The sequence below is a fragment of the Prionailurus viverrinus genome, chromosome E2 (genome assembly GCF_022837055.1).
Source record: "Prionailurus viverrinus isolate Anna chromosome E2, UM_Priviv_1.0, whole genome shotgun sequence".
Taxonomy (NCBI): Eukaryota; Metazoa; Chordata; class Mammalia; order Carnivora; family Felidae; genus Prionailurus; species Prionailurus viverrinus.
The window spans coordinates 6,258,952-6,285,250 of record NC_062575.1 but is presented as its reverse complement, the minus strand read 5'-3'; the positions used below and the strand labels follow the sequence as shown (position 1 = coordinate 6,285,250).

Here is a 26,299-nt window from a genome sequence, read left to right as displayed (position 1 = left end):
GGGAATTAATTAGTGCTTACAGATCACCTTAGGGAATGGATCTAATGATAAAACAAATGCCTTCTAATAACTATAGAAGGCAGTAAATGGGTTTTTTTCCGACTATTTAACATGGAATAGACATCTTCAAAATTCGCATGTATGCCAAGCTCCAATAATTCCTCTTACATGTTTAAAAAAATGATATTTTGACTGTATAAGTAATATAGCCTCATTGCCTGAAACCAAAAATATTCTAAGAGTGAAGGAAAAAAGTACACCTCTGTCTCCATCTTCCAAAGACCTATACTGTTGACATGTGATTTATCCTCTTTGGTGATTCTGGCGGGGGAGTGGGTTAATTATTTTCTGGGTTTTCAGCCTTTTGATCATAGTGTGTGTGTGTGTGTGTGTGTGTGTGTGTGTGTGTGTGTGTGTAGTCTTCTCTCCTTTGAAAAGAAACATCTCCAGATTTTCTAAATAGCGGAGGATCCGAGGCATCGATTTTGTTGGATGTGACAGGGAAGAAGTGCCAAAGTATTCATCTTGACACTGCTTTGTCGACAGGCACAATGTCTACTCAGACAGAGTGTCCCCCACAAGTGGACCTCAGCAGATTATTGGGATGGGTAGGGTTGGAAGTCCCTTCCCAGCTCCTGGGCATTACTACTGCCTGGGAAGTAACTTTGGGAATTTGTAAAAAGAAAAATGAAAAGGCGTTGATGCCCCACAGGTAAAGTGACCACATTTTTAAAAAATTATTTTAATGTTTATTTTTGAGAGAGAGAGACACAGACAGAGCCCAAGTGAGGGAGGGGCAGAGAGAGGGAGACACAGAATCCGAAGCAAGCTCCAGGCTCCGAGCTGCCAGCACAGAGCCCGATGTGGGGCTCGAACCCATGATCCATGAGATCATGCTCTGAGCCAAAGTCAGATGCTTAACTGAGACACCCAGGCGTCCCCACATTTTTTTTACAAGGTTGGTACAACAGACCTTATTTTTATTTTCAATATGTGGGTTGGGGTTTATGAGCATTTTGTGATCACATAAAAACATGCGAAACAAGTTTCACTTCTTCACTCAAAGCTTCCATCAAGTATCTTCTCTGTTCCTGGCCCAAGAAATCTTAAAGAGAATAGGAAATAAATAGCCCAAGGACAGTCACCAACAACAACAAAGAGGCCATCTGCTCTCTGTGCTGGAATAGATCTCGCCAGGGAGCAGGGCTACGCTCAGAGGACGAGGTTCATTCCTCACGGCACAGGGCAGAGAGGGGGAAGAGAAACGTCAGTAAGTGGGCAGGCCCTGGTGCTGAGTCCAGGAAGACGAGGAGGGGTCTCCAGCAGACAGGCTTGGGGACGGGCATCTAGCTGACCTAGGTCCAGAGAATGTGAGCTAAGTTCAGAATGCCTGTGGTTGGTTGTGGCCGCAGTTAGAATTGTAGAAGCAGGTAGAGACCCATCAGGAAGGCCCCTGGGAATAGACCCTGGGGGCAATAGGGAGCCATGACAATTTCTAGCCTGGGAATCTCATGGTGGTTAGGTATGTATACATTTTAGAATGACCTTTCTGGTTGCAATTAGAACAGGAAGTGAGAGAGGCACCAGGGTGGCTCAGTTGATTAAGCATCCAACTTCAGCTTAGGTCATGAACTCAAGGTTTGTGGGTTCAAGCCCTGTGTCAGGCTCTGTGCTGACAGCTTAGAACCTGGAGCCTGCTTCAGATTCTGTCTCCCTCTCTCTGCTCCTCTCCCACTTGTACTCTGTCTCTGTCTCTGTCTCTCTCTCTCTCAAAAGCAAACATTAAAAATTTTTAAAAAGAATAGATGAGAAAAGAGAAATCAGAAACATGGAAGCCAGTGAGGAGACTATCGCATTTATTTATTTATTTACTTACTTACTTACTCGGCGCGCAAATATTTATTGTCCTATGTATCATTCTAGGCCCTGAGGACAAAACAACCAAAAGTCTCTAGTGGAGGTCTGAGTTGGAGTATAGACACCCGATTTCGGGGCCAGAAGCTCTTACAGCAAACAGGGTGTACAAAGCCTGGTGACTGTCCTGTTTCTATATTGAATACATTTTCCAAAGGGGAAAAACACTGATGTCAGTACAATTAAGGAAAAGTCCGAACCCACACAGATGCCCAGGATGGACGACGAAAAACCACATGGACAGAAGGCTATGTGGGGCTCTGGATTGGATTTTGGATCAGAAAAAGGCTAGAAGCAGAAAAACTAGTGAAATCTGAATACACAGAATCTGGAGCTTAGTTAGCTAAGAGCCATGTGTCACTGTTAACTTCTCAGTTGTGACCATGGTTACATAAGATGTTAACATTTGGGGAAACTAGGTGAAAGGTATATGGGAAGTCCATACCATCTTTGAAACGTTTCTGTAAATGTAAAATCATCCCCCCAAAGCAGTTTATATATGAACTTTTCTCGTGCATCTCAGCCACACTGAATAGGGGGGAGAATGTGGAATAATTTATACAGAATGATCTAACTTCGGTAAAAAATTTTGAAACTGCTGTATATTCTATGAATGCATATATGTGTATAAATTCATAGAAGAAGACCTTAAAACCGCACTCAACCTGGTGCTGGAAGCAGAGGACAGAGGTTAGAACAGGACTTGGGGGATTCACCAGAGGGCCTTGCTCTGTCCATCGCGGGGCCACAGCCCTAAGAAGTATGCAGCACGAACGTCCTTTTGCAATTCAGATCCACCTATCACTGCGTGCTCCAGGCCTCCATATTTCTTGTCCCTCTCTGGTGCAGAGGACTCTGGTCCCCGCTGTGCTCTGCCACCGATAAGGCCTGCGTGCTGGCCACCCCATGGCTCCCTGGGAAGTCACTTTCCCCAGGTATGCTGCAAGATGCCCGAATGCTATTCACATGCCCTTCCCGGGTGTCAGCACCAGGAGCCCAAGTTCGGTCTCATCATTAGCTATCGTTTTTTCCCATTCAGACTCTGAGGGTAAGTAAGGCAGAGAGAGAGAGAGAAAGAGAGAGAGAGAAATCCCACTGTGAAAAGAAGTGTTGAATTGCAAAGAGTAATAGGAAAGACCAGCTAATTGTGAAGCCTTGCTATGTGGTATAATGGGTGCTAACAACTCCTGCTGAGCAGAGACTCGGGGCAGGATTTGTTCTGAACAGGAGGAGTGCCCTGGATTTCTTATATCCCATCACATTAAACAACAAAAACAGAAGGACCACGGCCCGCCCCCCCCCCCCCCCCCCCCCCCCGCCGCCCCGCAGCCAGGACGGACCTGGGCAGTTTTCGGGACTTTACATAGTGTAATAAAGCTCATCTGGAAACCCACTGGATTAGCATGAACCAGCTTCGAGGTAGGGCGGGAGTGGGGGGGCCCTCCGCGGGTTTGTGGCCACTGCACGCCTCTATCTCCCCAGATCAGTGAGGCTGGAGTGGGCTGGGGTCCCTCTGAAGTCCCACCTAAGGACCCAGACTCGTGGCTTCTCCGTGGGACCCGAGCTCCACCCCACGCCTTCCTCTCCACGGTCTCCCCCGGCCCTGGGGTGTTCCAATGCAGGTAGAGATGTCAATCTCGGGAACCAGCAATTCTGTTCCACGACATCCTAGAGAAGAGGTTTTTAAAAAAAATAGTTCCCAGCAGTGCTGTAGGTTTAAAATCGGTCTAGAGGGGAGTAGCAAGACGACCCAGCCTTCTTTCAGCCTCTGAACAGTAGCAGGGGAAACCAGTTCTAATGAGTATAGATGGGGCTTGTCAAACGGGGGGGATGCTCATGGGAATTGGCAGGGGCTCGACAAAGCCCACAACGCAGGACCCCGCCCCGAGGCTTCCTGATCCAGGCCTCTGGGTGGGGCCTGAGAAGTCGAATTTCCAAGGAGTCCATGCCCCTGCTGGTCCAGGGAACCATACCTTGAGACCATGGTTCTAAGGAGCATGATGCCCTTCATGTCCCTGGACTGGTGGCCCCATAATGCTCATTAGTCTGGGGGCACCATACTTGGTGTGGTCGTGGGTGCTCCTTCAAAGTGGACGCGGTTCTGAGGACCAGCAGGCAGATTCAATATATATGTTAAAAGCTAGGCCTTTAGGGTCTCCTGGGTGGCTCGGCCGGTTAAGCGTCCGACATCCGCTCAGGTCGTGATCTCACAGTTCGAGAGTTCAAGCCCCACGTCAGGCTCTGTGCTGGCAGCTCAGAGCCTGGAGCCTGCTTCAGATTCTGTGCCTCCCTCTCTCTCTGCACCTACCCTGCTCATGCCACCTCTCTCTCTCTCTCTCTCTCTCTCAAAAATGAATAAACATTAAAAAAATTTTTTTTTTAAATCTAGGCCTTTCAAGATACAAATAGAGAGGATTGGCAGCACAAAGCAGAGGTGTTCACAACGGGACTTCCTCCTTCTGGGGGAAGAAGTCATTTAAATCCAGCAGCCAAGATGCTGCTTCTGTGAGGTCAAGTGACTCAAGCTCCCCAAGAGCAAGGAACTTAACCAGATCCAACCTCAGCAGAAAAAAGGTGTTCCTGTGGGGAGTCCAGAATTCTGAACTCTGAGTCCAGAATTCAGTGTTGAGCAGCAGGTGGAGAAATGGAGAAAAGGGAGGGGGAGTGGCCATAGTTGACCCAAGAGAGCCTTCAGGACCTTCCAGAAGGTCTGGATCACTGTGCTCCCAGAGCTCTCTGACTGGGGAAGTGTCTGGAAGGGAGGTCAGAGCATGGAAAACTTCCCCAGCAGGCCTTGTCTGGGGCCCAGACGCGGTCAGAAGTCCACTCCTGTCCACTCCTGGGAGCAGGACAGCACAACAGCTCGTGTAGGGCTCCTGTCACATTATGTCTCTGCTCAGCACGGCCTTGGAGGGGACCTGCATGCCTTGGGTGTGCTCAGGGGAGTGAGAGGAAGAGGCTTTAATTCACAGTTGGCCAAAGTGGTTAAAGGGGGACAGAGGGAGGGAGGTGACAACACAGAGCATATTTTGTGCGGCTGCCCCTTCCCACAGTGAGATTGTCTCCAGAGCACTTCTCTTCCCAAACCACGTTCCCAAACGCTCAATTGTTTAAGTGTCTGACTCTTGGGTTCAGCTCAGATCATAATCTCACTGTTCATGGGACCGAGCCCCACATCAGTTTCTGTGCTGACGGTGTGGAGCCTGCTTGGGATTCTCTCCTCTCACTCTGCCCCTCCCCCACTGGTTCTCTCTCTCTCTCTCTCTCTCTCTCTCTCAAAATAAAAACAAATACACATTTTAAAAATAAATAAAAATCAAGGAAATGTGTTCTCTTAGGGATTTAAAAAAATTTTTTTAACATTCATTCATTTTTGAGAGACGGAGAAAGAGTACAAGTGGGAGAGGCGCAGAGAGAGGGGGAGACACAGAATCCGAAGCGGGCTCCAGGCTCCGAGCTGTCAGCACAGAGCCCAACACGGGTCTCAGACCTACAAACTGTGAGATCATGACCTGAGCTGAAGTCAGACACCTAGCCAGCTGAGCCACCCAGAAGCCCCTTTTAGGGATTTTTTTTTTTTTTTAATGTTATGGCTAAGATGTTTTTTTATGCCTGAAAGTCTCAGTCTTACCCAGTAACAATGATGGCACGATTTTGTTACGATTATTACTCTGAGCACGGGTATCATTAGCTACAATTCATTGAGCCCCTTCTGTTCACCAGAAAGTACACTTTGCACACAATATCTCATTAAACCTTCACAGCCCTGAGAAATAAGGGGTGTTCTCTTCATTTTACAGATAAGGAAATCAAGAGCCAAGAAGGCCATGTTCAAGGTCACAGAGCTGGCCTTTGACCAAGCTAGGACTGGGACATGGGTTTGTCTGAATGGTGGTGTTTTTTTATTAAGCAGATACTGGCACTGTTTCCTGCCATACGCCAGGCACTGTGCTGGGCACTGGGATCCAGGGGTGAGCCCAATATGCGGAGGCTGCTGACCTCATGAGCTCCCAAGCAGTGGGGAGTGGGTCAGGGGGGAGAACATCAGTTGGATTAAATCAAGTCAAGCAGCAATTAAAAATCCGTTTCCTCAGAAGATATCACATGCCTTAGTTTAAATCTTGCTTTAGATGACATTTTATGTTAATCTTAAAAAAGCAAACAGAGATAATTGGTGTTTAATCAAAACTCTCAATGTATTTAAGTAAAATTTTCAATCAGAAAAAACTTGCTCTGTGGAACTGTCGGTCTGACTCAACTGGGCACGGCAGAGGAACCTGGGTAGAAGGGTCACGCTGTCTTAGGCACTACTGCCACCTGGTGGCAGCCTCCGGAATTGCAGGCTAGGTGGCCCCAGCCATGAGCAGCCTCTGAGGGAGACTGACTCCACCAGAAGGCGCCTTTCCTGTTCTAACCACCGAAACCCTCCAGGTACAGGTGACAGTGTTCCAACAGTGTTACCCAGGTGCCTGTTCACTTGTAAATTGGTTACAGCTGGATCAGTATAGCTTTCATTTAACTGTTCTGCATGTTTGTTTCTGACCTTTAAATTGTCAGACCGAAAAACATGGTTACCATCGAATTCTTGTTCACAGATATAGATGATAAAGTGACATTAAATACAGATGAATAATTGGGCAGACTCTAGAACCAATTCTTGCAAATAATAATTCTCTCTTTAGTTGGGTATCTTCAAACGCTATTAAAATTAAAATATGTGAGTATCTTCAAACGCTATTAAAAAAAAACAAACGAATTAAATTTGGCTCCTAATTACCCCTGAACCTCACTCAAACTCCACGAATAACTCCCAGTTTCTGGAATTTTGTAGGCTTCCTCTCGTCTGCCTGCTGCCTTTGCCTGTGTGGTTCCCTCTGTCTAGAACTATCTTACTCCATCAATCTCTATCATCTGAATTATCTTCAAATGTCAAATCAAGGCTGACAACCTGTAGGGGGTTCTCTTAAATTCAGAACTGGCATTGTTGCAGAGCAATATCCCTAAAGAAATGGAAGATGGGTTTTGAATCCTCTCTTCATCTCTTTCATAGCTGTGACCATAGTTACATCTCCCTGTGTCTCAGGGGTTTCATCCCTTAAGTATGAATGATAACGTCCCCTCCCACCAGCATTGTTGTGAGTTTTTTTTTTTAACTTGTAAATGCATGTAAAATGCTTACAACACTGTGCCTACTTCCTTATAAGCAATGGGGTGAGTGGCGCTGTTGATGACAGAGTTCTGTAAAGAGTTGGAACCTTGACCAATGCCTGCCCATTAAAAGACTGCCCACTCATTTTTTCCCCATTGTCCATTCGGTCTTGCTTACAATAAAAAAATATCAATCTCTTTTTTGAGAGTTACAAATAATAAAAAATGTCTGACCTCATACCTCCTGGAGTTACTTCCTTCCTAGATCTATCCCGAGATGTATGTCACCCCCATGCTGGTAAGCTTCCCTGGCTGTAAGCTGCAAAGATTTGCATTTCAGGATGAAAGGTGTTAAGCGATGATGCTATTTTTGGTGATGCTGCTTTAGTCAACTTTATCTGACTGCTCTGTGTTGGCACCTGTGATTAGTGCCTTGGTCACCGAGGTATGTTTAAAACGTGCTTTCTCTGTGTTTTTCAGCCAGAGTCTTAAATGTCGTTCTGTGTCTCTGCCCAGGTAGTCGATAGTGACAGACCGGAAGGGTCTAAGTTCCGGCTCACTGGAAAGGGAGTGGATCAAGAGCCTAAAGGAATTTTCCGAATCAATGAGAACACGGGCAGTGTCTCTGTGACAAGGACCTTGGACAGAGAAACGATCGCTACTTATCAAGTGAGTGCCCCTCAAGCGCCCACCCTGCATGCCGACTTGAGGCTTTTCGAGGCTGTTTTCTTCCCACTGAGCTCGTTATTTCTGTGTGTTTCATGAGACCTCGGGCTGTGCGGCTTTAAGTGTGTCTCTGTGGGAGCCGAGTGGCATTGAACCCCAACAGGGTAACAGTGGGGGCCCTATCTCATCAACAGAGTCCTCAGGCCTGTGTGAGACTTTGGGTACTGGAGGCCAAGGAGGAGGGCTCTTGGGGGATCTCAGAAGAGGTCAGAACCTTTAGGGCAACTTGGGCTTTCCAAAAACCAGCTTGATAATGAATAGCTATAAAAGGTGTAAACCTTTGGATGTGATCATTGTACTTTTAGAAATCTATCCTTAGGAAATAGGAGGGCATTTAGTTAGATTTTTGTGCAATAATGTTAGAGCAAGACATCATGCTTAGAATGGAAACAATTTTGCTAAATATTCAGCAATGGGGTAGTGGTTAAATTATGGCACAACTTTGCAAGGAAGCTTTGTACAGCCATTTTAAATATTTTGAAGAAGTTCTAGTTATTTGGGAGAAATTCAAGGTATTTAGTGGAAACAGACACACAAATACATATGGAATCCGCGCTGCAGATTGAGTATTCACACATCACAACGGGCGTACATTTGTGAAGAAACGTGATAGAGGAAAAACCAAAATGTTAATCGTTGTGTTTCTGTGTTGTTGACTTTTTCTTTGTGTTTTCTGATTTTCCTAAAAATAATTAAGTTGCTTTTTTATGGAGAAAGAGCAGGCCCTTTGTAAAAGGATAGTTTTATCCTTTAGTGGATACCCATTCGGGACCCACAGACCAAAGCGGTGGCAAACAGATATTGGGGGTGAGCCCTGAATCTCATATGGGCTTGAGGTCAGTCCTATACCTTCTCTACAACACCGTCCATAAATTCCATTTTCACAGCCTGTGTTATAGACCCAAGCCTCTGAGGGTGGTAAGCTCAGTCTTTGAGGAACGTGTTGGAATTCTCAGACATTTTCTGGGAAAACCCTCCTTGGGTTGCAGCGCACCGGGCTGTGAGCAGGCACCATGGGAACAGGGTTCAGCCAACAATGTGTGCCTTCCATCATCGTTGCCCCAGCCTGTGTATTTCCCTGGCTCGGGGTCAGAAGGTGGTGATCGATTTCGAGGACAAGATTTGGCATCTCTGGTTTTCTTGGTCAAAACACTGCGTACGGATATCCTGATCCCCCTTCAGAAACACTACTGCCTCTCCCCAAAAAACCCGTGTTCTTCCTTTTCTGCAGACAGAGGGAGGAGGGACACTGCATTGAGAAGTAAGGGCTCTGGGTGGGAAACAGGTCCCCTGGGTCTGGCCTGCCCTGTCACCACGAGCTGTTGACCTTGGGAAGACCAGGAAAGCTCTGGTCCTCAGGATCCCATTCATAAGATGCGAGTAACACTCACCTCCCTACTGGATTGCTGTGGGTGTTCAGGGAGGAGGAGACAGTCTGAGGGTGTTGGAGGAAGCTAAGTACTGGACAAATAGAGTGGTACAATGGAAGGTGGTAGAACCCCGTCTGCCCGAGGGCCCGGGTTCCGGGGAAGATGCAGGTGCCTCCCAGACCCCCTTCTCAGAAGCTTTTGCCGAAGGGTACGTGCTGCGAGCCTCTGCAGGGGTACCATCTATCAGAGACCACCATGGGGTGAGCAGAGTGTCTTAGGGTACCTAGGGGGGACCTGGTTGCTGTAGAAACTTAAAACTGGCACCCTCACAAAGTCCCGGGTCCGACTGGCCTCAGCAGTAACCGGGGGTGACGCGGCAGCTCCTGAAAGGAAAACCAGCACAGACCTTAAACCAGCACCAGTGCACGTCCTCTGCTCTTCCCATGCCTATCGTGGGAATATCCGTTAATTTTCAGACCCAAGAAACTAAGGAGACAGTACATTTTATAATTTCGTAGCACAGTGATAACAGTTAAGAGCTTGGAAGTAGCAAATTCTTGCGAGTCTCAGCATTGCCACTTACTGAGCTGTGTGATCTTGGACGACCCACTCACCCTCTCTGATCTTATAATTCTCATCCGTGAAAGAAGACTAGTACTGGCACCTCTAAGGATTATACAAAATAGAATTACTAGCTGTGACTAACTAGCCATTGCTTATCGGTGAGTAAAATAGAGCCTGGTCAGTAGCTTGGAGCCTCTCATATGTTTCGTAAAAGTGAAGCTGTATAGTTGCATAGCAATTAAAAACATATAATTTTGCACACGGCCACGTTTGCCACGTTCCGATCACGTCATGGACTAGCTGTGGGAACCTGGGCATGGTGTCTGCCTCAATGTTCTCGTCTGTAAAATGGGAATGATAACAATACTGATCTTGCAGGATTTTAATGGATGAAATGAGTTAATACGCGTCAAGCATTTAGAATGATGCCAGAATCACAGTAAGCCCATGTGTGATCTTACCACATGAGCCAGAGATTAATGATGTTGAGGAAGGTAAAGGAGAACTCCAAGGACTTTGTGTTGTCGCCCCGCCCACCCAGATCAAGCATCGATCTTCCATGGGCGATCTTGAGTTTGTGTTAATAGTTTCATAATGTACTTCATAGCATAGTGATTAATTGTTCAGTTCATTTTTTTCTACACACGTTCGAGAACCTACAGAGTGCGGGGCTTCCTCCACAGTGTCGGGGGAATGTGGGGGGAAACCAGACACGCCAGATTCCCTGCCCTCACATGTAGCTTCCATTTTACCCCCAAGGCTCTGTTTCACAATGAACTGCTTTAAACTCCTCGCCATTGGACAGGTGTCCCTGCCAGGATGCTGTGTCTCGTTCGTTGTCTGACTTGGTTTACCCCTGGCACAGGGCTGTGTGCGCCCAGTGGAGAGATGCTGATGCCTGGTGGGAATGCAGGGTCTTAGGAGAGTACCGGCTACAGCAGCCCAGCTTCCGCTGGCCCGAGCCACTCTCCAACCCCCCACACCAATGCCATCCCCCCCACACCTCCGGCTCTTAGATAGGTCTTTGTCCTGTTTCCTTCCTATCACCCTGTGTTAGGTTCTCCAATATCTGGATTGACTGGTTTACTTTCGTTAATATACTTTGGGCACAGGAATGTTGCAATCCCTGTCCATTTAAAGCACCTATTCAGAAATAATTTACTATCTTAGCAGCACAAGTTTACCAGGGTCATCGTGGTTGGTAGCAAACACACCTCTTCAAAGAGCTGGATCCTCTGCTCCACTTTCCACGTTTTCCTTTCCCCTCTGGCAAGTTTGAAAAGCAGGGAGCCTGTGGGTGAATGAATTTCCATTATAATCGCTCCATTGTTGGTGTCGTTGTGTAGTCTCTAGTTAAAATCTCCTCACTTTCAAGTCAGGGCTACTTGCTGCTTCCCACACCCCACAGGAAAGCGTTCTGAACTAAGCCTTGGGGATTTGCACAATAAGAAATAACCGGGGACAAATTGGTCCTTGGGCCCCCAAATGTGTGCCATCATTAAAGCTACTGTTTATGGAACAATACATGGCTAATCCTGCAGGAAACGCTTCATACATGCTCTCTTATTTAACTCATTTCGCCCAGGAGACTACAGAAGTAGACGTTAACACCATTTTGCAGATAAGCAAAGAACTGTGAAGTAACTTGTTCAAGGTCTCGGAGCTGATGTGTGTGGAATCTGGGGTCCGGATCTGCTTCTCTCCACGTCCAAAGCCCTGCACTTCTAACTACTAAGAAATGCCTCTTCCTGTGTTACCCCAGTTAGAGTCTCATATCTAATCTGCAAGTTCCCAGCCTTCTCTCCCAGGGACTCCACTTACTGGGGCCAGGGCGGAGGTGTGACTAGATGATGGATGTCTTCCCAAATCCCATCTTTCTCCATGACCTAGTTCCACCTGCCCACCCCCCACCGCGGCCCCCAAAGGGCTTCCCAAGCCTCTGACCCAAAGTGGCTCCTGGTAGAATAATTTAGCTCTCGCAGTATTGGAAACTGACATATTAATGCAAAGCCTCCTGAAATATTACTCATTATTATGCATTTTGCCAGCATTTGAGTGATTTGTGAACTCTTCATTGGAATAAAGTACTGTAAATGATTCATGAATGACCAAGTTTATGAAATTCTATAAAAATATTAGCAGGTGGTAATGATTCCCTCACACTGTGAATATAATCTGCTGGCTGCGAATTTGTCAATATGGCAGGACAGGAGTGGAGTGGGGGACAGAGTCTGTCAGGCAGGTTGGGGTGCCAATAGACAGTCTGGGCTGGGTTTGACAGCGGATAGGAGGCAAAACAGGAAGAAAGGCTGTGGTAGTGTGCTGATGTCATGAGCAGGACATATTCACCCTGATCTGTTGTCCATGGTTGGGAGACATACTGAGGACTGGGGATGTCAGGGCTGGACAGGAGAAAAGAAAGGCACTTGGAAGGAGAGAGAGAGAACTAGTATTTACTCAGCATCCATTAGGTGCCCAGGAGCTCTCTAGAATACTAGATACACAAACCTGTGAAACTGGTTTATTATCTTGCCTTTACTCATCTAGCTAGCTGAGGGCCAAAGTGGTTCCCTAGATAAATGATCGTTATTAATGTTGGTGTTAATGTTTATTGAACAGTTACAGTGTGCCAAGGCTCTATGCTAAATACCTAAATGATGACCTCATTCAATCTTCACAAAGATGAACTTATTAATGTTATCATGCCCGATTACAGAACTAGTAATTGGAACCACCTGTGTGCGTCGCCTCAGCACATAAGCAGGATTTCATGGTCTCCTTCTGAATATTTGTTCACACTTTCTGGGGTATAATTTGCTCTCCTTCAAGCCAATTTCTTGGACATGTCTTGACTTTGTAGCTAAGATTGTTGCCCTAAAATGGGAATCCACCCGGCAGAAAGAAGATGTCCTTTCTCCTGTGTTCCCCTTCATTCATGTGGCTCTGCCCCATTTCTAACCCATAAGTAGCTCCAAGACAATCTGGCAAAAAATGCATTAAAGTGAAAAATGATACTGTCGAGTGGAAATACATGTATCATACCACTAGTGATCCTAGAGAACTGAGATGTGTAGATTTCTCCAGATTGGAGAATTATTTAGGTGATTAACCTGTGTGTAAATAATGTCCGTGTGGATTGTTGTCCATGTGGATGAGGCACACATTACTTGATAGGCTTGCACTGCCCTTGATAATATTTGTACTTGGAATGCTCCCCCTGCCCTCAGGTATAGGGACCAGCTACACCCTTCTTCATCCACTAGTCTGGTCTCCCCCATGGCCATCTTTCTTAGGCAGGATTCTTCGTGGTAGTCAACAACCCCCCCTCCAACTAATGTGTAAAGAAAGGGATTTATTAAAGGATACAGGGAGCTTATGTAGTTGCCAGAGGACCCAACCACCTGGCTCACAGGGGACCCGCCCCACAGTTGTGCTACAGGAAATGCCCAGCCATCGATGGTACTGTTTTAGAGCCAGGGTTCTTCACCTTGGCACTATTGACATTTGGGGCTGGATAACCCTCTGCTTTGGGGGCTGGCCCGTGCAGTGCAGGGTGTTTAGAAACACAGCTGGTCTCTAACTACTGGATCCTGATAGCAACCCCCATCCCAGTCTTGCTGGTCAAAGGTGTCTCCAGATATTATTGTTCATTGTCCCATGGGGGCAAAACTGCCCCCTGGCTGAGAACCACTTTTCTAGAGGAGTCGTCTCTGCTGCCACCTCTCCCTACCCCTCTGCTCCCATGATGCTCAGAACTGGGGGAGGGTGGGCAGTGGGGAGCATCTCTGCCTTGGCTGCCCAGACATGTGGAGTGATCCTGACAGCATGCTTTCCGGAACTTAGATCTGCAAAGCAGAGCTGCTTCCTTAAGTCCTACTTCTGTTGCCAAGTCTAATGCTGGGATGTCCACAGGGAAGAACCTGGGTCATATGAAGGACTGTCGCTGAGCTAGCAAGGGGCTCTGAGTGGTGTTGACATCTACAGCATCAGCCACATCATCGGTACCACTTTATCCCAGGGAAGAGGCAGTCATCGGGAGGCATGGCGGTCCAAAGGCAGGTCACCAGCCCATGCACAGGAGAGCGTGTGGCCTCACACCTCTGAGCTGCTCTCACTATTATAAGCCTAGCTATCAATAACGCACGTGGCCTTGGAATGAGCCTTGATGGGGAGGAGACAGAAAACTTGGGTTAAAAGCTCAGCCTTTGGAATCAGACCTACTAAGGTTTGATTCTGCTGCCGTAGGAACTCTAGGAGGTTGCCATTTTTACAGGTGAAAAAAACAGGTGACTATCAGCCATTTCACAGTGTCGCCTTTTGGCAAGTTCTCTATTGTTTGTCATTTTCTTGTCTTTACGTTGACACTAAGGTGGCAGCATTGATGTGGCTTTGGAGTGGCGGGGGCGGGAGGGGGGTTGTCCAGAGCCAGCAGCCAAGAAATAATCCTTGAGACATCTTTGGTGTAAAACGGTGATTTTATTAAAGCACGGAACTGGACTTCTTGGCAGAAAGAGCTGCCCTAGGGTTGTAAGGAGTGACTGGGTTTATCCTAAGAGGCTGGGGCAGGCCAAAGGGAGGCTTCCAGAAGGACTTTCGTATGCTAAAAAGGATCATAAAGATACCAAAAGGCTAAGTATTGTCAAGCTAAGGTGGTTTTTCCCTCTAGTGAGGCATTAGCATTAATACAGTAGTAGGTTCCTAGAGAAATGTTCCCCTCTGCCTGCCTCAAGTATTTGTCAATGGGCCACAGGTCATAAGGAAATTTAATTTTGCCTGCCATTTCCTTCTTGCCTTTGTTTTCCACATCACTGTGGAGGGGAGGTTGACGTTAGGGTTCCCAGGAAACTGAGTCTATGGTTTTCTGGAGATTAGGCTATTGCTAAGATTGCCTTTTTCTTGTAATTTACTGAGACAAACTGATGGAGACTCCTACATGACTGTGATCTCTATCGGGTAACCATTGTTTTTGCCCTTTCCTTTGTTGGACAGCACACTGAGGACTGTCACACAGGTCCTGCCTTGGAAGTGGGGGCAGTGGGGTGTCAGCTGGTACTTTGCCCTCTGCTTGCCTTTGACTCCCTCCTCAGCATCACGCCCCTGGCTGTGTTGCAGTTGCTGAGCGGGGTGTACAGGAGAGTTGCTCAGGGCAGCCACTAAGTGTTCCCGAATTAAGAGCGATCACCTCGAGGACCAGTCTTGGAGGTAAAGCTCCTTGCAGGTGAAATAGAGCTGTAAGTGGTTGCCAGGCGCCCAGATCACAAAGTTGGGTGCGGTAACATCAGTAACATCGAGTGAGACTTCTTAGAAGGGACATGTTTAGATGGGCAGTTCTTAAGGTGTGGCCCCCAGACCAGCATCTGTTATCTGGGAACTTGTTAAAAATGCACATTCCCAGTCCCGCCCAGCTGCAGTCTGGGTGTTCACAAGCCCTTCAGGGGGTTCTGGTGCTCACTGTTGTCTGAGACCCCCTCGCTCTACTGAGAGTGCTTCTGAATGTTTGCATGGCCACAACTGGCTTGATGCATTCATTTGCATCAATGAAGGTGGCCTCGGACCCCATTCCATTACAGTTGTGCTGGGGTAACCCGTTTGCACCTTAAAGATGCTTATTTTTCTAGATGCTCTGGTACGCCGTGTGAAAGCCCTCTAAATCCAGTTTGTGGTCCTCAAAACTGCCTTTGTTTTTGTTTCGGTAACAGCTGCTGGGAGCCAGGCAGATTTGTCCCGGGGTTTCTTTGCTCCGTCCTGTCTAGACCTTGGATAACTGTTAAAGATCATGTTACTGAGTGTTTTCTCATATCTCAGAAACCAACCTTTTAGGCCAGAGATAAAAGTGTCTTCAGAATATTTGAGCTGGTACAGGAGAAAATTCCTGCTAGGAGGAAGCTGGCCCCGGGGTCAGCAGAACCGGCTTTTCTGTCTTATTAGATCTGTAACCATGAGTGAGTCATCTGTGGTTCTCAAACTTTGTTGTGCATTAAAGCCATCTGGAGAGATTTTATTTATTTTTTTTATAATTTTTTAAGGTTTATTTTTATTTATTTTTGAGAGAGAGAGAGAGAGTGAGAGAGAGGAAGCAGGAGAGAGGGAGAGAGAGAATCCCAAGCAGGCTCCACACTGTCATCACGGAGCCTGATGCAGGGCTCAAACTCACGAACCCTGAGATCATGAACTGAGCCAAAACCAAGAGTCAGACACTTAACTGATTGAGCCTCATCTGGGGAGATTTTAAAACCCCTGAGGCCCAAGCTGCACTCCAAACCAATTAAATCAGGGTGTCCTGGAGTGGGACCAAGTACGTTCATAAAACTCCAGGTGTTTCCACCGTGAAGCCAAATTTGAGAACCACTGGATTAATATAACCCATCTCTACCCTGGTTTATTCCAATGGGGATGATGACCCCTACCTGGTCGGTTTGTTGCGAATCTCAAGTTTCTAACACGTATTGTAGGAAATCAAAGATCTTCCTTCTCTCTCAATCAACTGCCTGACTCTGAGCAAACATCTGAAGCACACTACTTTCCAGCATCTCTTTTGACACAGGCACTTAAAAAACTGAAATGCAGGGAAACAGAATTGGATAAAGAAATGAACAGGTTGTCTTGTAACTACATTTAGAAAAAAAAATAATTCAGGGGCAGCTGAGCAGCTCAGTCAGTTATGTGTCCGACTCTTGGTTTCGGCTCAGGGCAGGATCTCACACTTCATGAGATCGAGCCCTGCGTTGGGCTCCATGCTGACAGTGCACAGCCTGCTTGGGATTCTCTCTCTCTCTCTCTCTCTCTCTTCCTCTCCCCTGCTCTCATGCTCTCTCCTCAAAATAAGTAAATAAACTTGAAAGGAAAGGAAATGAAAGGAAGGAGGAGAAAAGAAAAAAGAATCCAGGGTTTGGTTTTGGTTTCTTGCCACCCCGGTGCCCCTCAAGCATCTCCCTCTGGCTCCTTCCTGGTCGTCTTCACGATTCCAAGCACTTGATTTTGCAACCTGGCCTTATCTGCCAGGCACAGCTCGTGAAGCGGAGGCCAGAGGAAGGTAAATGGCATTGCCTGGATGAGACCGCCAAGGTGCTTCTGACTGATTATTTGGTCCACTCAGCAAAGATGCTTCCTCACTCGGGGCTGTGGGAACGTGGTTTTCTAAACTCCATCAGCACAAACTCCTCAGAAAAGGTGCGGCTTGAGTCTTGGCGGGTGGGCAGACCTCACACCCCTCAGCCTTCTCCTCCCCTCGCCGGGCCCGCAGGTGGCCCCCACACAGTCTCAGGGACCGATAAACATGTGACAGCAGCTCCTCTTTGCTCGTCCGGTGTCTGACTACAGCCAAATCCGTTCCTTGTGGACCCGTTCCACCAGACTTGGTGGTGTTCGTCTTTCCAGGTGCCAGAGGATCATCACGATACATCACAACAGCAAGCGCCTTGAGATCCGTTTAATCTGAGCTGCTAAGTTTACAAATAAGAGCCAGTTCAATAACTGGCCAACAGCTCTGACTCCCAGTACTCAAAATCTGTTGCCGATGTTTGGTTATCCTGCGAAAGCAGGCATTGAAGCTGACCACTCTGGGACCAGATCCTGCAAACGCAGATGAAACTTTCTGCCTCCCACCGCTGACTCTCCAGCTCTCTGCATTCATCACTAGGCATGAAGATTCTTTTTTTTTTTTTTTTTTTCATTTGGTGAAAACGAGCAGGGGCGGGAAGGTATTTGTTCAGGGGCGTGGACTAGGATGAAAGCAGCATGAAGATTGGAACAGGTCGTGCTCTGCTCCTTAAAGTAAGCTTGACTCTCTTGGGTTAGAGGGCAGAAAATGATGGGAATTAGTCTTTTTTTATGAGATGCTGTGCAAAATTGGATGTGAGGAACAGAAGCTAATTAACCCAATTACAAAAGACAGGGTGCAATTCTAGGTTCAACCACTATGGCTGTGAAGCCAAGTGACAAAGGATGATGTAATTCAGAAGAGAGCTACCCCTCCCACCCCTAACCCCCCAGGAACTCAGGCAGCACTCTGTCTTGGGAAGGTTAGTAATTAAGGGGTGGATGATCATGGTGAAATGGGCCACTCGAGGGGAAGGATGAAGGGGAAGAAGAAGATGACATTGATCCGGAGCCTTTGTGAAACCAGCTTTGGGCACCCCAAGAGACACTTGGGGGAGTAATAGCATAATGGCGACTGAGTTCCCCTTGAGCATGTTGGAAGCCGGAAGTTCTCATGATGGGAGATTGATACAGATGGGAGTCATGTCTCATCCAGTGCTGGGGAGCCACCAACCCCCAGGTTACCCACCTCAATTCTGGCTGGCCCACTGCTGAATGTTTAATTGGGGCAGATTTGAAATGGAGAGAACCTGTGGGCAAAATCCCAGGGTAGAACGAGAGCATGGAGGGGTACATGCTTTTGTTGGTGGAGTTTATCTTCCAGCCAAGAGAAGTGGAGGGAAATGGGGCAGCACTTACAAAAAGGCAACTTGGGACCCCAGGAGGATGCATCCATATCAGGGCCGGCATACGCCCGGCAGCCGCATCAGGTAGGATTCAGATCAACCACAGGACTGATTCAGCTGATGTTGACAAGATGCCTGATTCATGTGAGCTGCTGTTTCAAAGTGCTGGAGACAGAGCTGCAAACAAACCACCAAGTTCCTGCTTTACAGAACTCCATCAATAAACAGCAGTTAGCAAGTATGTGACATGTCAGGTGGGTATAAGGACTGGGAATAAAAGTGGAGCAGATTGAACATGCAGAGAGGGATACGACGTGCTGTGTGGTCCTGGCAGGCCATGGCGGGAGATGACATTTGGGGGCAGGCCTGGTGGAAAGTCTGGGGGCAGAAGTATCCTTGATAGCAGGGGTTCTCGACCATATTGTCACCCACAGTCAGCAGACGTTTGTGCTCCCCCACCTCCCAGGGACATCTGGCAATGTCTGGAGACATTTTTGGGTGTCACAATGGGGGAAGTAGTGGGTCAAGTAATCTAGTGGGTCAAGGTCAGAGATGTTGCTCAGTATCTTAGAGTGCACAGGGCAGACCCTGCATGCTGTGATCTACAGGCCCCAGCCCAGGGCTGGCCTCTTAGAGGGTCTGAAAATATCCCATAGTTTGTTCACTCAGATATTCATCAAGCTTGAATAGATGAGATGTCTGTGTTTGCTTCTGGGGCACCAGAGCCAGGGATACTGCCCCCGTCCTTGGAAAGCTCACGGTCTAGCTAGGGACATCACCACAGGGGTCAGGAACAGCCTTCCAGAGGACGTGATGTAAAAACAAGTGCTTGAGAATGAGGAGTCAACCAGGTGACAGGGAGGGGGGGGACAGGTCAGGAAGAGTGTTCCAGGGTGGAGGGATAGAAGAAAGGGCTTAAGGCAACTCCGAGGGATCTGGAGAGCAGGGCCTCTGTGAGAGACACAGAACGGACAGGACTGGCAGAGAACTCCCAGGCCCCGTGTGCTAAAGGATGAGCTTAGAAATAATACCCCATGGTGACGGTGACAGGCAGATGTTAGAGGATTTTAGGCTGCAGAATGACACTATCCGGTTTGGGTTTTGTGAGTCGTGTCCCCAGCTCTCTGCAGCCAGAGTGGCACATGTTGGATGTCAGATAAACTGCTTTCTCACCCAGGAAGACCTGGGAGATTCATCCAGACTCATAGTGGGGACATTCACTGCCCTTTGAGATTAAGGGTAGCAGGAATCCAGGATCCAGGCCTTGTAGGGCTGGTAAGGAGCTTGGATTTTATTCTAAGGATACCTAAGAGGGTTTTCAGTAAGCGAGTGACGTCCAACTTGCATTTCGGGGAGATTTATTTCAGCAAGTCGACAATAACACACAAATTGCCGTGAAATGGAAATTAATCCAAAGACTCATTCATTTGTTGAGAAGCCGGTACCTACCAGGCACTCGGGAAAACAGATAAAAGATAAAGCCCTGACTTCCCCAAGCTCGGCATTAACGTTCCCTTGTAGACAAGAGTAAACTAGAGAAATTTTCTTTATTCTGAATCCACATGTGGAGGAGTTGGGGAGCTCCATACGTTGGCCGGTGCTTTCCGTTTCGTTTGCTTCAGCCTCCAGGCCAAGTGAACATTCTTTGTTAAAATTCCAGGCTCTCAGTTCTGCTTTCTGTGGGGGTTTATCGGTGTGCTATCTCAAAATCATTTATTAAACACAGTTGGCTGGACCTGTTAGCTATTGATTCCTTTGATTGGCATGTGTTTTAAGATCTTTATTATGAAGACGGCTTATCTTGTCCTAGCAGCAAGGCATTCGGTGCAAAAAAGATCGTTCCCATATTATTTTTCTTTCTTCTAAAGGTGCACAAGTTTGCATCGCGGGCCCCCTAAGCAGAATCCATGTTTTCTGGTACCATGTTGGAAGGGTGACTGCTCCCTGAAAAGGATTTGCTTGCCCTCTGTCACTCAGGGATGCCCGTTCCCTGCCTGCCGCTGGGGCCACACTGAGCCTACCTCCATGTGCCAGACCAGGCACTCCAGAGGTGGAGTAAAATGAAAGAAGCCTGAGAAAACGCATCCTCGCTGCGTGTCGGCTTAGCGTGTCAAACAACATTAGTGGGATCCGAGACCGGATTGACGATGTTTGACAAGAAAAAGTCAGGAGGAGAGCCCTGTGCTTTTCCAAGTCGTGTGCTTCTCACACCCACGTGGCTTTGGGGTGCACGTTCCTTTGATGGCTAACACCTGGGGCATAGCACAAGTGGTCTTGGCCAGCTCTTCATAAAGGCTGAGAAAAGTGGGTGACTGGCATTACACAATTAATTGTAAATGCATTTTCTTTCTTTCCTTTTTTTTTTTGTTAAAGTGTATTTATTTTGAGAGACAGAGAGAGAGAAAGAGCAAGCGGGAGGGGCAGAAAGAGAGGGAAAGAGAGAATCCCAAGCAGGCTCCACACTGTCAGCACAGAGCCCAACACAGGGTTCGAACCTATGAACCTCGAGATCATGACGTGCGTTGAAGCCAAGAGTCGGACACTTGACTGATTGGGCCACCCAGGTGCCCCACGTAAATGCATTTTCGGTTCAAGTTTCAGTGCAGAGCCAAATGAACTTTGCACACCACAACAGCAAAACAGGGCCTGAGAAGCCTGCGGCTGTAGCAACAAGACGAAGCTTCTGGTTGCTTCTCTCTCCCAGTACTCTGCTTCTCCGGAGCACTGCGCAGGGAGCTGAGTGCAGGGCTGAGCTGCCTGCCGGGGGCTGTCCTGCCCGGGGCCTCTTCTGAAGCTGGCTCTTGCTGTCAGTAAGCAGCAGCACCCATGATGCAGTGACCACGTGTAAGCTTACTTAGACTTTGTGGTCACTATTTCTCTAATCCTCACACTGACTCAGTGAGTTAGGAACTTGTATCAATTCTCGTTTCTGCAGTAACAGTCTGTCACAACCTGGTAGCTTCAAACAGAAACCCTCTGTGACCTTACAGTTCTGGAGGCCAGAAGTCAGATATGGTATCCCTGGGCTAACGTCAAGGTTTCCGCAGGTAAGGCTGGTTCCTTCTGGAGGCTTCAGGGGAATCCATTTCCTTGCTTCCTCCAGCTTCTAGAGCACCCCCCCTTGCCCCCGACTTGCCTTGGCTTGTGGCCTCTTCCTCCGTCTTCAGAGCCAACAACAGAGGGTTGATTCCTGCTCACACTGACATCTTTCTGGTTCTCTACTCATTCTCTGTCTCATGTTTAAGGACTCTGCAGTCACATGGGCTCCACTTGGCTAATCCTGAATAATCTCCTTATTTTAAGTGCAGCTGGGGGCGCCTGGGTGGCTCAGTTGGTTAAGTGTCCGACTCTTAATTTTGACTCGGGTCATGATCTTCCCTTTTGTGAGTCTGAGCCCCGCATTAGGCTGTACCTTGACGGCACGAGGCGTGCTTGGGAATCTCTGTCTCCCCCTCTCTCTCTACCTCTCTCCCTCTTTCACTTAAAAATAAATTAATAAACACTTAAAAACAGTAATCTTTGAAAAATAAATAGGGGCGCCTGGGTGGCTCAGTCGGTTAAGCCTCCAACTTTGGCTCAGGTCATGATCTCGTAGTTTGTAAGTTCGAGCCCCCCGTTGGGCTCTGTGATGACAGCTCAGAGCCTGGAGCCTGCTTTGGCTTCTGTGTCTCCTTCTCTGTCTCTGCCCCTCCTCTGCTCACGCTCTGTCTCTCTCTCTTCAAAAATAAATAAACATCAGGGCACCTGGGTGGCTCAGTCGGTTGGGCGGCTGACTTCGGCTCGGGTCATGATCTCGCGGTGCGTGAGTTCAAGCCCCGTGTCGGGCTCTGTGCTGACGGCTCGGAGCCTGGAGCCTGTTTCAGATTCTGTGTCTCCCTCTCTCTGACCCTCCCCTGTTCATGCTCTCAAAAATAAATAAAACGTTAAAAAACATTTTTTTAAATAAATAAACATTAAAAATAAATAATCAATCAATCAATCAATCAATCAATCGGCTGGTCAGCACATTAATTCCATTTGCAACCTTAGCTCCCCTTTGTCCGGAACCTAACATAGTCACAGTTTCTAAGGACCAGGATGTGGACACCTCTGGGGGCCACCATTCTGCCTATCACCATACCCCCCTTCTACAGATGAAACAGTAGAGGCACTGAGCAGGCTAGGAATTTGTACACGGTCACCCATGCTGGTAAGTGATGGATGGTCTTCAGCTCGGCCCCAGCTACAGCCACCTGCTGAACCTGGGGACAGAGGGCACAGCCGCCAGTGTGGCTGCCAACAGAGAGAACTAGAAAGGGGAGACCCTCGGCCGGCCCTCTGTGGCAGTCCCGTGATTCTCTCTCTTAATGGTTGGAGGCAACTCGCTGATGGGTTTTCCCACCAGAGCACCAGTGTCCAGGCCTCTTTCACACTGTCCTCATTTCTCTTCTTGAAGAGAAGACGTGTGCTTACGTTGAAGTGTTTAGAGTTTCATTGTGTTTTACGAGGATTGTCTTCTTCAGGGCAAGTGAGACTCAGGGAACGGTTGGACGCTGGATTTTCATGTCATTTCATTGCTGCTTTGAATCCATTACTTAGCCCAAGGGGAGGCCCCAAAGAGTGACCTGCTATCATGCCCTCTTACCCACGGGATGGAGTATCAGTTATTCAGCGTCATTAGGCAGGTACCAGCACACCTGATCCTGACCCTACGCTAGTCTTCACTTTATTTATTTTTATTTTTTTTAATGTTTATTTATTTATTTTGAGAGAGAGAGAGAGCAAGCAGGAGAGGGGCAGACAGAGAGGGAGAGAGAATCCCAAGCAGGCTCAGCGCTGCCAGCACGGAACCCGATCTCACGGGGCTCAATCTCACGGACCATGAGATCACGACCTGAGTTGAAATCAAGAGCTGGACTCTCAACTGACTGAACCCCCCGGGTGCTTTCCTCTAAAGTGAAAGCGCGTAGGCCTTGGACCCAGGCAGCTGCAGAGTCCTGCCCCAGTACAACTTACACAAAATGGCGGCAGCCTGGCTTGGCTCCACACTGACTATGTCGCATTTCCTGAGCAATCTCTTCCAAGGGCCCCCTGCCATGCTAGGGACACTGCTTGAGGCACAAGGGATTTGAGAATGAATAGAGCAGGAGCTTTATACTCCTAAGAACCTTAAAGGTAGACACTCTTTTTTTTTTTCTTCCTTTTTTTATTTGGAGAAACTGGGGCTTAGGCAATGTCAGGACACAGGTCACATAGCTATAGGTGAAAGGGCCAAATGACAAACCTGCTTCCTCTGTCTCCAGAGCCCAGGCTGCACGCATTGACTCCATCACACTTGATGGAAGTACTGAGTGCTTGGCTCGCTCACTTAAGCCAGGGTTCTCACCTAAGAGTGGTGCTGGCCCGCAGGATCAGGGGCCGTGTTGGGAGGCATTTGTCTTGTCACCTCAGGGAGAGGGATGCTACGGCCAGGCAGTGGGTAGATACCAGGAATGCCACCAAACCTCCTACATTCCCAGGACAGTGCCCACCCAAAGAATGATCCAGCCCCATAGACCAACTGTGCCACCACTGAGAAACTCTGGTATAAAATGAGAATGATCAAACCTACCCCTGGGGGCGGGGTGGCGCCTGGGTGGCTCAGTCGGTTAAGCATCAGACCTCTGCTCAGGCCACGATCTCACGGTCTGTGAGTTCTAGCCCCGCGTTGGGCTCTGTGCGGACAGCTCGGAGCCTGGGGCCTGCTTCGGATTCTGTGTCTCCCTCTCTCTGTGCCCCTGCCCGCCCCCTCTCCCTCAAAAATAAATAAACCTTAAAAACATTTTTTTAAACCCACCCCGTAGCGTTGCTGTGAGCTCTGCATGGGATCACAGGTGTGCTCAGAGGGTGAGCCTGGCATCTAACCAACTCGAGTTTTCAGCAACCCAACTCCAGGGTAGCTGGCGACCTGGCCCCAGCGTCTCCACCCCTGATTCTGAGACACGCCCAGTAATGTTCTAGCAGAGCTCACCAGCGTTCGCTCTTTATTCTTCATGGTGTTTTTAATTTTTTTTTTTTCTCATTGCAGAAGACAAATCCCATTTCCTTTCTCCTGAGGGAAAACTGATTCCGGCAAAGGCCATTTGTCTTTGGTACCTTAAGATCTCGATAATTTACTGCAAGTTTATTTTTATTGAAAATTATGTAGATATTATTCAGAAACACAATTTCCAACTATACGGAACACTTAAGCAGATTATATTTTAAGTGTTAATACATAGAGTGAGGATATATGCTCGAATGTGCATTTCTCAGAGACATTTTTTTTTTCTTTTTTTATGACTCTCTGCCTTTGAGATCCTCAAACTTGTGTGCCATGAAGTGCTGAAGGATTAAAATATTTTCCAAATGGATATTATGTTATAAGTTATGGGTTGTTACCATTTGACTGCAATTCAAACTCATGACACTTTATATCGCTTATATGATTAATTCAGAAATGATTTGCATTTAAATGCATTTAAGATCTTTTACTTGTGATTCCAAATGTACCTATTTTAAGCCTGGCGGAGGCACTACAGTCTCTAAAGTGTGTGGACCACCCTCCCTCAGTTAGGTGGACCCAAAAAGGGTTCAGATATTAATATATAGCATAGCTTTTTCAAAGCGTTTCTGGGAACTGTGAGAACTGAGAAAGAGTTGCCCATCAGAGCACAGGGGCACACGCATGCACGCTCCCTTGGGAACATCTGGGAAACACCAAAAGTTTGGGAAACACTGAAAATTGTAATTGCTTCTTGAAAACTCACAGTGCACATTTAACACAGTAAAGACATTTTAAAGACCTGCAGTTGAGAAACCTGTTTAAGCCAGCAAATTCCACATATTTAAAAACCCAAGCGTTCAACAGCATTCTCCTAGAGGAACTATTAACCATTATAAAAAAAAAAAATCACACTTTGGATAATGTTGGGGGAGAAAATATTTAATTAATGAGATCAAAAAGGAGCAGTCGGCATGGAGAGGCCCGATGGATGTCCACCCACTTTCCTGGGATGCTGCACGGTCAGCCATTCTGGAAAAACGATCCTGGAGACATTTTGACATTCTTTCTCCATGAATGTAGTGGAAACTGGTTCCCATCACTTCCTGTTGTTTCAGTTTGTCCATGACCTGATAAACAAATGTGGTCTATGCACACAATGGGAAATTATTCAGCCATTACATCAGGACGATGTACTGATACATGTGGAGAATTCTCGAAAACATGATGCCGAGTGAAAGCCAGACACAGAAGGTCACATGTTGTGTGACTCCACCAGTACAAAATGACTCTGACAGGGAGATCCATAGAAACAGAAAGCTGATGAACAGGGGAATAATGGGTATGGGGTTTCCTTCGGGGTTGGTGAAACTAGATAGTGGTAATGGTCCTGCAACATTGTGACTCCTCTAAATGTCATTCACTTGTGCTCTTTAAAAGGATTAATTTTGTACTTTGTGAATTCACCTCAATCTTCTTTAAATCATGGGGAATAGAAAATGGTGAGGGAGGAGGGAATGACAGGGCAGGAAAACCAGGAGTAAAGAGGGAGTGGAGGAGGGGGAGGAGAGAGAAGAGGGAGAGGTGGGCGAGGCTGAGGGGGACAGAGAAGATCAGGGGGCTGTCCCACCGTGGTCTGCAGGGCAGCATGGACAACTGATCCACGTTGGACAACTTGAGGAAAATATAGCCTAAAGAGAGGTTCAGAACACAAGACTGGCCGTTGAGAGAAGGTGGGAGAGAAGGTGGTTCCCTTGACTGAGAACACACAGCAGGGCAATGTGTTAATGACTGTAGCTTGGTGGCCCACAGTTATGTCTTTGCTCTGGAGAGGGGGGCGGGTGGCCATGACACTAACAAAGCTGAACTTTCAGGGCCGTTTCTTGGTTGGGCCCTTCTGAGGCCCTGTTCCCCGTGTTGTGTTGTGACTTTGTGTTCTGCTTAAAGTAGACCACCAAATTGCATAACCTTCAGTTTCCCCACAACTTGGATCAACCCCTGTGAGCTAGCCTGGTAGAGCCTGTGTCTCTTCTGACATTGTCAAACTTCACACTCATTAGTGCCTGCTAAAAGCCAGGTGCTTGCATATCACGGAAGGACTAGACAAATGTGGTCCAATGGAGCTTTGTGCA

General features: G+C 47.5%; 1 protein-coding gene across 4 annotated transcripts in view; it reads left to right on the top strand.

Moving 5' to 3' along the window:
• The window catches only part of CDH13 (cadherin 13), a 1,034,896-nt gene that overhangs the window by 531,185 nt on the left and 477,412 nt on the right, over positions 1-26,299 (top strand). For all 4 annotated transcript variants that reach the window (XM_047836387.1, XM_047836388.1, XM_047836389.1 and 1 more), the window contains one exon: positions 7,579-7,731. In XM_047836387.1, coding sequence (XP_047692343.1) covers positions 7,579-7,731 — 153 coding nt within the window. The remainder of the gene's footprint in view (positions 1-7,578; positions 7,732-26,299) is intronic.